Source organism: Symphodus melops (assembly GCF_947650265.1).
Source record: "Symphodus melops genome assembly, chromosome: 12".
NCBI lineage: Eukaryota > Metazoa > Chordata > Actinopteri > Labriformes > Labridae > Symphodus > Symphodus melops.
The window spans coordinates 5,615,237-5,629,771 of NC_136702.1; the positions used below are offsets into that span (position 1 = coordinate 5,615,237).

The 14,535-nt window shown below is 38.3% G+C and overlaps 1 protein-coding gene across 3 annotated transcripts in view; it reads right to left on the minus strand.

Moving 5' to 3' along the window:
- Positions 1-211: 211 nt before the first annotated feature.
- Positions 212-14,535, minus strand: part of tbc1d4 (TBC1 domain family, member 4) — a 31,872-nt gene continuing 17,548 nt past the window's right edge. For all 3 annotated transcript variants that reach the window (XM_079358282.1, XM_079358281.1, XM_079358283.1), the window contains 10 exons: positions 13,203-13,360; positions 11,844-12,056; positions 8,941-9,102; positions 8,687-8,845; positions 8,289-8,389; positions 8,031-8,174; positions 6,229-6,388; positions 5,891-6,060; positions 3,824-4,000; positions 212-3,174 (listed from right to left, as the gene is read on the minus strand). In XM_079358282.1, coding sequence (XP_079214408.1) covers positions 2,944-3,174; positions 3,824-4,000; positions 5,891-6,060; positions 6,229-6,388; positions 8,031-8,174; positions 8,289-8,389; positions 8,687-8,845; positions 8,941-9,102; positions 11,844-12,056; positions 13,203-13,360 — 1,675 coding nt within the window. In that variant the 3' untranslated portion in view covers positions 212-2,943. The remainder of the gene's footprint in view (positions 3,175-3,823; positions 4,001-5,890; positions 6,061-6,228; positions 6,389-8,030; positions 8,175-8,288; positions 8,390-8,686; positions 8,846-8,940; positions 9,103-11,843; positions 12,057-13,202; positions 13,361-14,535) is intronic.

The window sequence follows — 14,535 nt, forward strand, 5'->3', positions numbered from 1 at the left end:
TTGCCCAAGGCGTTAACAAAAGTACAGCTCTTAAAAGGCCTTTAAATTGAGTTCTGTAAAACTTTCTTAAGCTATCTCGGTTGCAATAAAATGTCTACACACAAAGACCATTAGGCTTGAGGCTACACCCTGCACTTGACTGTCTACCTTGTAGAGCAGTGAAGGAACATGATTTCTTTATGAGAGCATGTAATGAACAGGGAAGACAAGGTAAGGAAGAAGGCAAAGTGAATTTTATTGAAGTTTCTTTTCTTGTTGTGTAGCCCTCATGTTGACGGAAAAACAGGCCAGTCTGAGTCTTTTTCTGAAAGTACAGTACAAAACAAAGTGATAAAGACACATTTAACCCATTTAGATCCAAGGACACTTTTTAAAAATAAAAAAAAACGCCCCCTGAAAAAGTAACTTTTGAAATCAACTTGAAGGGTTTTAAAATAACTGAACAGAATTTCAACGTTTGGTAAAATCGTTGTCTTAGCCTCTCTATCAGATAGAGACCTTAAAAATAAAACTATTGGCTTTAACTGTAAATTAAAAATTCCTTTGCACTCACGTTCATTGCCTTATAAGACGTAGACGTCTCCTCAGGTCTAAATGGGTTAAGCAGTCAGAACTTTGATCAACTGATTACGTTAAAGATCCTTTGCTGACCACCATGATGATACTGAAGACAGTCTCATGTCTCCAAATAAAATGGAATAAAGTTCATTATTACCTTTCGGCACAAAGGAGTAAGAAAAGAGCTTTGAGTAAACAAGTCTGTGAATATTATTTGGTATCTTCTTAAGCTCGAAAGAACAAGTTTAACGGATGCTGAAAACCCACAAAGTGACAAAACGGTCATCACATTAAAAACAGAAGTCATTTACAGTACAGCATTTTTTTTTTTTTTGATGAAATGAATCGTCATTCATTCTTTTCTTTAAAAAAATCAATCACATCTTTGGTTCAATCCCCAGTTTATAGTTGCACAAGCACTAAATATGAAAAATACACATAGAATTGTGAGGTGTGTGTAGGACTGTATCCTAAGAACCTTCAACATGTATATCAGAATGATGTGTTTGATATGTTTCACTTCTGCACAGTTGAAAGTATCCCTGCTGCTTGGAGGTACTTAACATTTTAACCTCAGTTCCCACAAGTACATGTCCCTATGACAGTGAATACTTTTTTTTTTTAATTAACCTTTCAAACTTTATGTGAAACCTGTAGCTTAGCAAAAGTAGGAGTGTTCTCAGCACATGCAAACACAGGATTGCTTAACACAACATATTTGTATTATATACCAATGTCTCCGATTAGTTTTCAGTTTGAAATTAAAAAAAAAAAAAAAAAAAAAAAACCTTAAACAGACGTGTTCACCTCAAATCATCACCAAGGACAGGAAGTCTGAGAGACCCTTTTAGCGAACACTTTTTGTAATGTTTAGACATCACCTTGGTTTTAATATAGGGGTGTTTTATAATAGCAGAGTAGGGACCAAGACTGATTTTCTTTTTTATCTGAACTGGTGACGATGAGTCAGACACGGAGGTGGGACAAAACAGAACTAAAGAGAGAGCCAGGGACGCACTTTACACTTATCTGAACTGCCTGTCCATACAGCTAGACTGGTCTCTGCACAGCTTGTATGTACAGATACACACACACACACACATATATATATATCTACATATATATATTCTTAAGTATCACAAGAGGCTTATTCCACTTAAAAAGGGAAAATCTACGCTCAATTTATCAACAAGGTTTCACTGCAAACATAAAACTAGGACAGACAGCAAATAAACGAATGATACGCGTCTTAAAATCTTCACCTGCTTGTAGTTACACCTTCAAGAACTACAAGACAGGAGGATGTTGCTTCCTTTGTTCTCCTTCCGATGACAACTCAAATGTACGAACGTTTTTAGAAGAAAAGCATGTGCTGTACATTCATATCAGTCTTACACCTTCAGTTCTTCTTTTCTTTTCAGTGCCTCCCACGGGGTGTGAACTTTGGAGCCTGGTGCTACAACGAGTCGACGCTGCGGTCAGTCACACAGGAAACTGAGAAGGCAGACGACCTCACATCCTGCCTGAGCTTTGGAAGAAACACTTCCTCCTTTGAAAAAAAAAAAAACAAACAAAAAAACCCCAGCAAGTACGAAAGAGCTTTCATGTGAAGGCTGTGGTGCTGTGCTACAAGGCGAGCAATGAGATTATACGTTTGTCTGCAGAAATGTAAAGCCAGCAGGTGTGGCACCGAGATGTCTCTGTTTTAAAACACAGAATGTGATCACTGATCTTTGGAGCGCAGTTACATTCACAAAAAAAATAAAAAATAAAAAATCAAGTCAACGAAAGGAAATGACAAAGCAGTGTGATTACACAAGAGGCATAGTTTCCATGTCTAAAATAACTTCCAAAACAAGTGAAACAAAGGGGTAAACTACAGCATCATACACACTGTCATAATGGCTTGAAATTTAACCTGAGGCCCAGAGGACTGTTTTGCCAGCAGGCACCTTCTTGTCACTGCCTTTGTGGTAGTAAATACTTCAAGGCAAAAGATTTGTAGAGGCAGACACTATTTTTTTGTGTCATCTAGAAAATGATCCCCCATGATTTTCAATACGATCTGAATAAGGAGGATAGCTGTGCATCCTCATCTCACCTTTAAACTGGCAGTGAAACAGATGAGGCCCAGCAGCAGCAGCAGCTTGGATGCACTCATAGAACAGTCTGTTTGCTAATATAACTGAAAATATCCTCCCACAACTCTACTTTATACTGACAAATATCACATAGATATCTCCCATACAGTCTCAAGGCCAGACATCAGGCTTTTTCAGAACACTGCTACTCTTGTGCAGCAGAACAATAGCTGTGTGGGCTCAGCAGTCTCCATTTGTTCACTTCAGTCTGTGCCTGAGCAGCCAGCCAGCATCCTGGTTGCCATCAGGGCTTCTTGGCGGCAGTTTTGGCTTTTCCGTTGGGTCCTGTTTTGATCTGGGTCATCTCCACATCTGTCAGGGTGTCATGAGGAAGGCATGAGCGCATGCGTTCGATAGTCTTCTGGTACGTTGCCTTCTCTTGCTCCAGAGTGCGGATCATGTGCTTCATTTTGCTCTCTCGAGAAAGGAAGTTCTCCACGTTCGTCTCCAGTGTCTGGATCTTCTGCCGCGCAGCCTGGAGGACAGAGATTGCACATCAGTGAACACGGGGTATGATGCAAAGATACATGTTGGGATAGAGATTCAAATTAAACACACACACACACATACACACACACACACATACACACACAAAAACAGATACTACACATTATTAGAACTCATGAGAAGTTAGCACTGGTGTGACTTTGGGACAGACACAGAGCACAGTATGTAAACAAAAGTGTGATCAAATATAATCTGTTACAAAAAAAGTCCAATTGATCAAAAACAAATCACTTTCTCCATGTTGTAGATACATTTACAAAACATTATAAAAAGGTGTGAAAATGCTATGAGTATACACATACAGTATCTACATTCAATCCTTTTGTCTTACCATCAGGAACACTCAACCTTTAACTTGTGTTTTAGTGCCATCTATAGGCAGTCCGAGAAACTGTCAGTAGACACATCAGTGGATCTTTAAACAATATGGGAAAACATCATCAGGTCTTCTAAAGAAGGAATTTGATGCTGACCAATGGGTTAATAAGTATGTCAAACAAGTGAATTCCCCCAACCATTCATGACTGACATATTGAAAATCATATGGCAGTTTTCCTGATGTGAAGATGAGGCGTGTGTGTCGATAAAAATCTAAATGTAATTCTTTACTTTCTTACCTGAAGTTTTTCCAGCAGGTCCATGTTCTGTTTCTTTAACTGTGCGTTTGTCTTTTCTACTTTGTCGAGTCGGTCTGAGTCATCGGGCACCGGCCCTGAATCCAACATCTCATCCTGCAGGACGTGGTACTCCACCTCATACGCATGCAGCTGCTTAGAGATGTCCATCTCCCTAACCTAGAAAATGACAGAGAGAGACTGATGACTGAAAATGACAAGTCGTTGTGGTATTTTGATATTGTTATGGTAAATGGGCTCAAAGCACTTTTACACCACATGTCACACCTACCCATTCACACTCTGATGGCAGAGGGTTCTAAGTAAAGTGACCATCAGAAGTAACTAATCCCATTCATACGCTAATCCCAATCATGCGCTGCAGACGAAGCAGCAGCAGATATTTGGGGTTTAATGTCTTGCCCAAGGACACATCGGACATGTGGCTGCAGGAGCTGTTTTAGAGACGACTGGCTCTGCCAACGGAGCCAATTGTTACAGAGTGGTCCAGAAAAATGTATATTCAGAGTTAAATCTGTCAGTCTGTGACATTTTAAACATTTTCCCATGAAAAGGCCAACACATGCTGGTCAATTAATGTTTCAACCTGGTTTGTTTGTGTCCATAGCAGGCTAAAATTACACACTCAACTCAGATATTGGACTTCCATAAATGCACCTGTTTGTATTATAGTTGCTTAAAAGTTCAGTTCCCATCTGCTCTCCAAAACTTAACAAAGGAAGTAACATTCTTACATAACATAGTGAACGATTTACAAGTTGAGTAAGAACAGTTGAGACTGAGGTTAAGAGAAAAAAGCAGGTTTCATCATGGTGACTGGAGAGTAGTAACTTCTCATGATGAATATCATTCTGTTTATTCATCTTAATTTTGCAGAATGACTCAGAGTTAAGTTCTAACAAAATACAACCAAATTAAAAAAAGAAAAAAAGACCATTGTGCTGGTCATTGTGTTTCACTCTGCATTATAACTTTTAATTCTTTTCATGTTTCCTTCAATTATTTATTTTCGCATGAACATATTTCAGATTACATATTTTCAGATTGAATAATCACAATGATTTTGAATTTTAATGTTTCTTTTCTTTCCTCTGTCATGAAGCTTTTTGATGTCTTGTGTGAAACACTTTGAATAACTTTGTTGTTAATATTAGCAATATAAATAAACTTGCCTTGCCTTGAAAAGAGAATGGCGGATTTTTGCCTAACACAAACAGCCACAGTTTGTTTTTTTTTAAATCCGGATCAATATTACCTCTAAGATGCATTTTCCCCCCACATATATGCATACACATATATATACATACATACATATATATATATATATATATATATATATATATATATATATATATATATATATATATACACACACATATATATACATACATACATATATATATATATATATATATATATATATATATATATATACATATATATATATATATATATATATATATATATATATATATATATATATATATATATATATATACACACACATATATATACATACATACATATATATATATATATATATATATACATATACATACATATATACATACATATATATATATACACATACACATATATATATACATATACATATATATATACATATATACACATACATATATATACACACACACATACACACACACATATATATATATAAACATAAACATAGAATTAAACTGTATTTCCTATTAATTATTTTGACAATAAATCTTAAACATTGATGTGTTTTGATTTTCTGTCCTTTCAAGATTTGTTGTTCTTTTAAATGACTTTTAGTTTCAAAAGTAGAAAGGAAGTCTGCAAGTGGGATTTATAACACTAAAAATATCCGTAGAATTCCCAAAGTAAATAGAATTAACTTCGACACTAAAATCTTTCTATTTGTACGGACCTGACATTCCAGTAATTCCATGTGTGATTCGATGTTAAGTGAGGAGTGTGTATGGTGTATATGATACATAATGATGCACAGAGTACAAGTATTAATACGGGACTCTACTTCAAACTTTCAACTTCCCACGGTACCTTTGCAATGGTCTCCTCCATCTGTGTGGGAGTTAGTGTGGGAATTGTAGTTTTCAGAAAGTCCACAATGCTCTCAAAGCTGTCACACTCCACTATCTCCTTCTCATGGCTGCTCAGCAGACAGAGGGCCACTTTAAAGATCACGCCGGTGCCTTGAACGAATACAAAATCTAGAAAACAAACAAAACACATGCACAGAAATAAATCAACCTACACCTCTCCTTGAAGCTTTAATTATTCTAAGACTATTTTCATGTCATTCTCTTTCAGAAATAGCAATTGAGGTGATAAGCCTTTGTGTTTGAGCACACACGGGAACTTTTACTCTAAAAATATACCAAAGATGCGGGAAACGAAGTTGAGGGGGAACTGTGAGGCAAACAAAGTGAGGAACCACGGTGCTGCATAGAGGCTGGGGCAGATATCGTGCTCCTCCAAGTGATTGTAGAGCTCCCGATGGTAGTCGTGCAACAGTCTGGAGAGCTGGTACATCTGAATCTGGGTGAAAAAATGCACAAGCATTACAAACTCAAAACAGATGGTACACACAGATACAGGACTAAACATGTTGTGCCAGAACAAACTTGTAAATCTGGATCTGAGGAGTAACACAGGGCTATCTAACAATTATAAGCTAGCAGAGGAACTCTTACCCAAGCAGGGAGCTATTTTAGAGTTAGCAGTGTAGTGTTGCAGACTTGCTCAAATATTCAGAGTCTGATAGGCACTACTTACTCAAACAGTGCAATTCAGTGATCCTGACAAGTGCTACAGAGCAACCCACGGCACACAGCATAGAGAAGCAGAAGTTAGCCCATGCTAAAATTAGACTGTTATCAGTCTAACAGTTTCCTGACTGTTACAAAGAAGACAAGGAACACCTTTACCTCTTCGTGCTGAGACACTGCAAAGAGAGCACAAATTCCTCTTTTCTATGCAACCTTTGTATAAGGCTGTAAAGAACAAAACCGCAGTGCAGACAGAACTAAGAGGGCAGGCTGCTCGGCTAAATAGTTACCTGATGTAGATTAAACATTACCACGCCTGCTGATGCTTTAACCCTGGTGAGGTCAGCTGATGTTTCATTGAAGCTAACAGAGCTGGCATGCAGGTGTGGTTTGAAGAGGAGGTGGAGACATTTAACTTCTGTTTGCCTTATTCACCAGCACAACATTTTTCACAGCAGTCACATGACACTCAACAAATGAAATACTCCAGTGTGCTTGAGTGTTAAATATAGTCCCTTACAAACTGTAAAAACATTGCACTTTATTTTGCACTACTAAAATGAATGCCACCTTGTGTGGAGTATGGAAGCCCTGAGAGGTAAGCTTGATCAAGTTTGATCCTCAGACATTTCATGACACTCTTTGATTAATGATTTAATGTAATACAGATTTGGGCAGAATATTATTAGATAGTTTTTTTTTTCTTACACACAACATGAAACATAAGGCCTAAATGTATTGTTCTTGTTATTTTTCCGAGACAAACAATTTAGGGAGTGAATTAAAATATTCTGTCCAGGGTTTTTGTTATCAAGTGATCAGTGATATTAAAGTCATGTTCACAAGAAGAGGCTGTGTGTATGTACACAGGATTCAAAATCAGCAGGAATGATTTTTGACAGCTTTGGGATTTTGAGAAAATGTAGCACCTCACCCTCTAGTGGTTGTATTGAATATTGCAATAACAAACATATATATATATAATATTCTCGTAAAATATTTTTAAAAAGTGTTATGACCTTTTTTCCAAAGACAAATACCACATAAACTTAGAGGCACGGTCTAAGGAGCCACTTAGACGTTGGGTTAGGGATAGACTTTCATTTATGCATAAACACCTCACCCAACAGATCTGTGTCACATGGAATTTTAATTTACTGATCATTTAAAGATATACTTCTTCCTTGGAAAAGATGTTTTTAATCTCAATGGGACCAACCTGGTTAAATAAAGGTTAATATATTGTACATTAGGCAAATGCTGCAATTTGTTTTGGATTTTCTTCTCATTTGATAAATTTGGATGTTAAACCCTTAATTATCTCAAATGTCTTAAATGTAGAGGATTATTTGATCACAAAGAAATTAGATAGATAATATTGTCGTGGCTCATCAGTCCATTTATATACTGACCTGTAGAGAGACCATGTCAGGTCTGTACTGCTGCCTGATGCCGAGGTCATACATGAGGAACTTCAACATGTCAAAGGCTTGCTCTTCACTCATGTGCAGCAGCAACACACCGGCTACAAAGCTGATACCTTGGCAGTAACCAACCTGTGCAGCAAAAACAAAATTAAAGGAAAGATGTTCCACCTGTTTTATGACATTCATGCAATTCATCTGAACAGTGATGCGAAATGGCGGAAATAAATGGTTTTAACAATGTACCTCTGTATCCAGCAGAGAGTAGGCTTTCAGGAGGTTGTAGAGGGAAAGCTGCCCTGCACCCAGCTGGGCAGAGAAGTACTGGTGGGTGGGGAAGGTCCGGCCTGAGCACAGAGACAGACACCATGTTTACATCATGAGCTTCCAACAAAACGAGCTCCACTTAGGAAGTATAAAGGAGACAATTTCATTTTATTCTGTCCTCATTTCTGTAGTTATCTCACAAAGGAATAAAATAAAGAAAAATAACTTTACTAATGTGTTAAACTTAAGCTTCCTCTAAGTGCATCTGTATCTGTAATTGTTATGGCAAATTTAAATTACATGTCATTAAAGAGTCAAATTCTGTCTCTTTTCTTTCAAAGACAACAAAGAGCCTTTTTCTACAGTTGTATACACACCTAAGTCCACCAGAATTGCGTGCTGCTGAGCGGTGAGCTGTTTCAGCAGGTCATGGTAGGGGGTGTCTGGGGCCTGCTGGCGCTGGGGGAGTCTGTGACGCAGCCGATACTGATGGGAAAGGAGCAACCAGACCTCCCCACGCCTGCTCTTCGGAACGCCTATACACACACAGATAACACATATTCAGGACCTGGATAGATCTAAACAAACACACAGGCATGCATTCACAAATGTGCACACATACACTTCTCACCTTGGCAGAGAGCATGATACATCTCTTCCTTGTCTTGTGGGACTGTCATTCTGCCTGGGGCGGTCAGTTTTCTCTCCCACAATGCCTGCACATCTTTAGAGCACTGGCCTACTTCCTGGTAGTCCAGCTTCATCTTGCGGATGTGCAGCTCATCTCTGCTCGCTGCAAAAATCACAGAAAAAAAAAAAGAGACGATTGACAAAATGTTTGGAAAAAAAAAAAAATCTATGAAGATTCTCTTGTCCCTGAAGACCAAATGCTAACAAAAACAGTGCTTTAAACCCCTTTGTACCTGCTTTTATACAATATGAGGAAGCTAATTAAGAGACACCAGATTTAAGAGCAATTACAAGTATTATCCCTCAACCCTTTACACCAGTTACCATAGAAAAAAGGTACATAATAGGCTACAAACCACAGTTCCCATATTAACACCAAAGATCCATCCTTATTGTGGAGGCATGAGAAAGCAACATAATGAGATGGGAGAAATACAAAAGGACAATACTTGCAAAAGACACATTCAGTATTATAAAGACCCAGAGCATGCAACTAAAATAAGTGATTTGAATTGAGTGATTAGAAAACCTAACACCCAGAATCATGCAAAACATCGACCTGCCTATTGCTTACCTTCTATTGAAACCGTTTATTCACAGTTAGGTCCTCAGACCAGCACTTGGTGTCATAGTAACAAACAAAGGGAAGAGATGTGTTGGTAGAATAAAATTTAAAGGCTACACAGAACAGCTAATCCCAGGAAGAAAAACATCTGTGAGGCCTTTATCTCCTTAGTTTAATTCTGGGGTGAGACATAAACACAACATGCTCTTCTAGTTTGAAATGCGAAGCAGTGTTTATGATACCACTAATAATTTTCCATAATAAGACCTTATTTTACTTTTTGTTTTAACCGTCTATTGTAAATGTACTCCACTGAGCTTGTCTAAAACCCATTGATGTCTTTCAATTGTAAAAGTACTATTTATCCATGTGGTATGTTTGAGATTTAATCTAAAAATGTTATATCAAACATTGTTCATGATTATATTATTTTACCGAGTAGTTTTTGCTGAGCTGTTGTGTTATTATTACACTTTGCTATCTAAAATAGCAGCTAGCTAAAAATAGCGTCTGGCTTGTTAACAGAGTTAGCTAAATGATTTGTTTCTTTGTTAAGTGCTATTAGAAGCTTATTACTTCCAGAGCGTCTGAAAGAGAGTACCGTAAATTCCGGACTATAAGCCGCTACTTTTTTCTCACACTTCGAGCACTGCGGCTTCTACTCCGGTGCGGCTAATGCATGGATTTTTTATGGGGGACAATGAGCTTCTGCCGCAAAAACATTTGACTTCGTCACGTCGGATCTTAATATCAGTCATTTTGCGCTTTATGCACGCACCCTCATGATGGAAAACACACGGAGAAATACATATGATGTAGCTTTCAAGTTAAAGGCGATCGACCTGGCTGTCAAAGAAGCTAACAGAGCTGCTGCACGTTAAGATGACACTGACAGCGACAACAGAGACTGAGGAAGTGAGTAATGAAGTCATTCTGAGGCAGTGAATGGATGGACTTTTTCTTGTGAAAAATATTACGGTCATCTTTTTCATCAGCCGTGTTACAGACACCGTCGGCTAGGCTTCGTATTGTAACGGTTCATGTTGTAAAGTCAGTAGTTGATAATGTGTTCATAATTCCGATTATGTGGAGAGTCAGTGAATGCACCAGCGAGGACGTGTTGAGTGGCTGTATGAGAGAACGCTGGGGGAGAGAGTTGGATTGTTACGGCAAGTTATGTGTTGCTCTCTGCTGTAAACGGCGTGGTCACGGCCGACAGTGATCGGATTATTAAAAGTTATTATTTGAACGCTCTCGTCGTCCTTTAACGTCCGTACGGACGCTACAGTATTTGCGGATGTTACCGGTAGCCTACGTCTGTGTAAATAGCTCTTGTTATAGCGTGGACACCTGCGGCTTATAATCAAGTGCGGCTTATATATGTACAAATACATTTATTTACTTATTTTTAGCCGGTGCGGCTTATATCCAGGTGCGCTCAATAGTACGGAATTTACGGTAAATATTTGTCTGTTAACAGACTTAAAAAGCATGTTGGGGCCAAAAGTCAAGGTAGCCTAAACACCTAGTTCTTCCCAAAAGTCAAGGGGCTAACTACATATGCAAACATAGCTATAGCCTACTGACACAAAATGCAATCTTCCACTGTTATGTTTTTTTAAGGTGGAGTGTAATGTGTCATATAGCAGCTAATTCACTCTCCCATGGCTTTTACTTTCTCTGCTCAATTCCATCCCTCCTCATATCTGTTTACTCCCTCCTTAAAGACAGATAATGATAAAATAGCAAAATAATAGCTTTAGGGTGGACCTTTATCAATCTGGTTTAATAGAGGGTGCTATTTCAAAATGCTAAATGCTGTAATTTCAACTATAAGTTTAGACCACCCCACCACCCACCCACCCAATTACAAGCACTGTAACCTCTTAAATGTTTTTTTATTGTCTGCATGCAGCTACTTGTTTGTGTATGCAAAACCAAAACACTGCTCTAAATAAAGATGTGCTCCAGAGTTTATAACCAAGATTGCAGATTTGGCCCTCTCAAAATAAACAGTAATGACAGTGTGTGGCTTCCCCTGAGCCGTCCTTCCCTCTCAACAAAGCTTTAGTAAGAGAAATCAACACTTAAAGTGTATGAGTGTGAGAAGAGGACTAAAGAAAAGGAAGTTCAATCCCCATGACCATTATAAATAGCCTACCACTCTAAACCAAATATCGATGACAAATTGGTTTTCATATTTGTCGTTCATGTGACCAAGTCAAGTCAGGATTTGTTTAGGGCAAATTATGCATCTTAATGTGCACTAAGTTACTTACCCTCCAGCCTCTGGTTCTCATTCTCCATTCGCAGCAGGAGGATCTGTTGGTGGATGGCCGTCTTCCAGAGGGCACTGTAGTCAGCGCTCGTCTTCTTAGGCCTGTCCCAAGTTGGGGGGGCACTTTCCGAAGGCACAAGTCGCCCCAACGGATCCAGAGTCGAATTCAAAACGCAAGGTGAGAGAGGCAACAGCTCCCTGCCATCAGAGTGGTCTAAAAAAAGAAAAATCAAAAAGGTAGAAGTTATCTAGTATGTAGGAAACATCTTTAAAGCACGGTACATATTTTAACTTCAGCACATCCGATGTACCAAAAAGTGATTTTGTAAAGTAAGATTTTTTGTATTGATTTAGATTACTGAATAGGTCTTCTCCTGAGAAAATAAAGCTGTCCATCATTAAAGGCAGGGTTGGTAATTTTGAAAACGTGCATGATTTTAAAAGTAGCACTCCTCAGTGCTCCATCGACACCCACAACCTCCCCTCTGTGCTCCTATTCCTCCCCTTATATTTTGTAGAAAGTATCATTCAGTAAGTAAACACTAAACTACATATACGTTTAAAAAAACACAACAAACTCTGCAAAACTCTGTCATCGGTGACGTGCTTTGAGTGTCGGTTCGTGCAAGGGAGACATGATTGGTTCATTAAATTGCTACCTCGTGGCATACATTGGTCAAAGTTTGTACATGCTGACAAAATCTTAAAAAGAGTATCTTGAGAAAATTACCAATCATGCCTTCAATTACACCAGTTTATAAATCCAAAGCATTTAAATTGCTTGTTTATTATCAGCTACTGGGGTTGTGTATTGCTCATTCATGCCATGAACAATTAACCAAGCCACACAGGGTACTATAAAATTAATTTTCTGCATATACTTATCACCAAGTCCAGCCTCTAATCCTCGTTAAGCTTATTCTTTTTTTGTTTAAAATCATCTTACCATGTTGTTGAGTCCTGCCTGTTTAAAGAGGCAGCTTAAATAGATATAAAAGCTTTGGATGTGAGAATAAACAGCGAGCTCCTTTTTTAAGCTCCCCCTGGGTAAAAAAGAGGATCTTGGAGCCAAGAAAACAGGCCATGAGAACAGGTAGGAGGATCACTTTCACAAGCTCCTTTATCTTTGTTTATCTGATAAGGATGATTTTGGAAATTTCTCTCCTCCTACTACCCTCACTACTTCTCCCATATACAGTATGCATGGGATTTTAAAGTCAAAGTTTAAGAATAGAAACTTTCCACAAGACTCTTCTTTGTGGCCTGCCTTGTACTCATTTTCTATGCATAGGTGGATTATTCAGAGTGTATACATTGTGCATGTTGTGCCTCCCTTCAACTGCTTGCAGGATTGAGTTACCCGAGTCCTGCATGGAGGCAGACGGCTTGTTCATGGGTGAAGCGACCCTCAGGAAGATCTTCTGTCTCCAGGAGACCCTGCGTGGGGTCGGAGGGAGACCTCCACTCACTGAGTCGCTGCTGCAGCCAGACAGAGTCCTGTTCCTGCCTTCCCCATTGCTGTGAGAGAAGCACCAAGCGTTACAGACAGCCAATAAACAACTTAGGTATCGTGTTGCACAAACACACTTTCAGAAGCTTTCACAAACACACACACACTTAAGTACATCAACACACTCAGAGACATCCCAGGACACTTAATACAAGCTTCTCATCAGCAAATCGTGAGGTAATAAGAAACAGTCTGGATGAACCTTGAACATACAAAGGATTGACCAACTTCAAATGTCCATGTTAATAAAGCAGAGAGCCCTGTTGTAGGAGACATTATATTAAGTTGCAGCAAACTGCCCCAGCTCGAAGTGCATGCATGCTTGTTTCATTTCCTGGAAAAAATGAATTTGGTTTTGTTAGTGAAGAAGAGAACTGCGTTTCCTGGTTGAAGAATATTAAGTTAACTGCCTCACTCTACTCACATTTGACCTCCATCAGAGCTATAATTAGACAGATCGTTTTGCACAACAGTAGAGACACTATTGCCAAAAACTTGGCAAGTACATGGAAATAAAAAGATCCCAAAAGAATCCAACAGCAACCAAAATCATGTGCATGGTTGTTATGTGGAGAGGCTGCAAAGGTTTATGGACAGAAACCTAAAATTTGGGTAAATGTACGAGCAAAGGGAAGAAAACAGGTGGGAAAAAAATGGCGAGTAAAGGCCAGCGTCTCTTTATTTTACTTCTTTTTAAACCTGCAACCTGGTGCGACATGAAGTTAACAACTACATCACAACACAGCCAGTGAAACCCCAGCAGAACTAGTAAAATGTTCATATTCTTGCAGGAAGAGTTGTTTTACTGACACAGCAAAAAAAATAAAAATAAATATATAAATAAAAATTAACCAAAACAAAAAATGACAAAGTTTACGACGTCCTGAAGACAGTTAATGTTATGGGGATTTAATTGAATTACCACATTTATGATACAGTAACTACACTACTCAACAGAATACAAAGCATGAGAATTACACATTTGTAAAATGATAAATTACAAAAAAGGCAAACATAAATAAAGCAGCAATATAACCAACATGTATATATTAAATGTTGGTTTTGATTGAACGAGAAAATGTTAATTATTTGATTGACCTCTTAGCACTCTGGAGGAGTTAAGAATTTTATTTTGCTATCCATAAGTATAACTTGATGTGACCTGATTCAGTATCTAATAAGA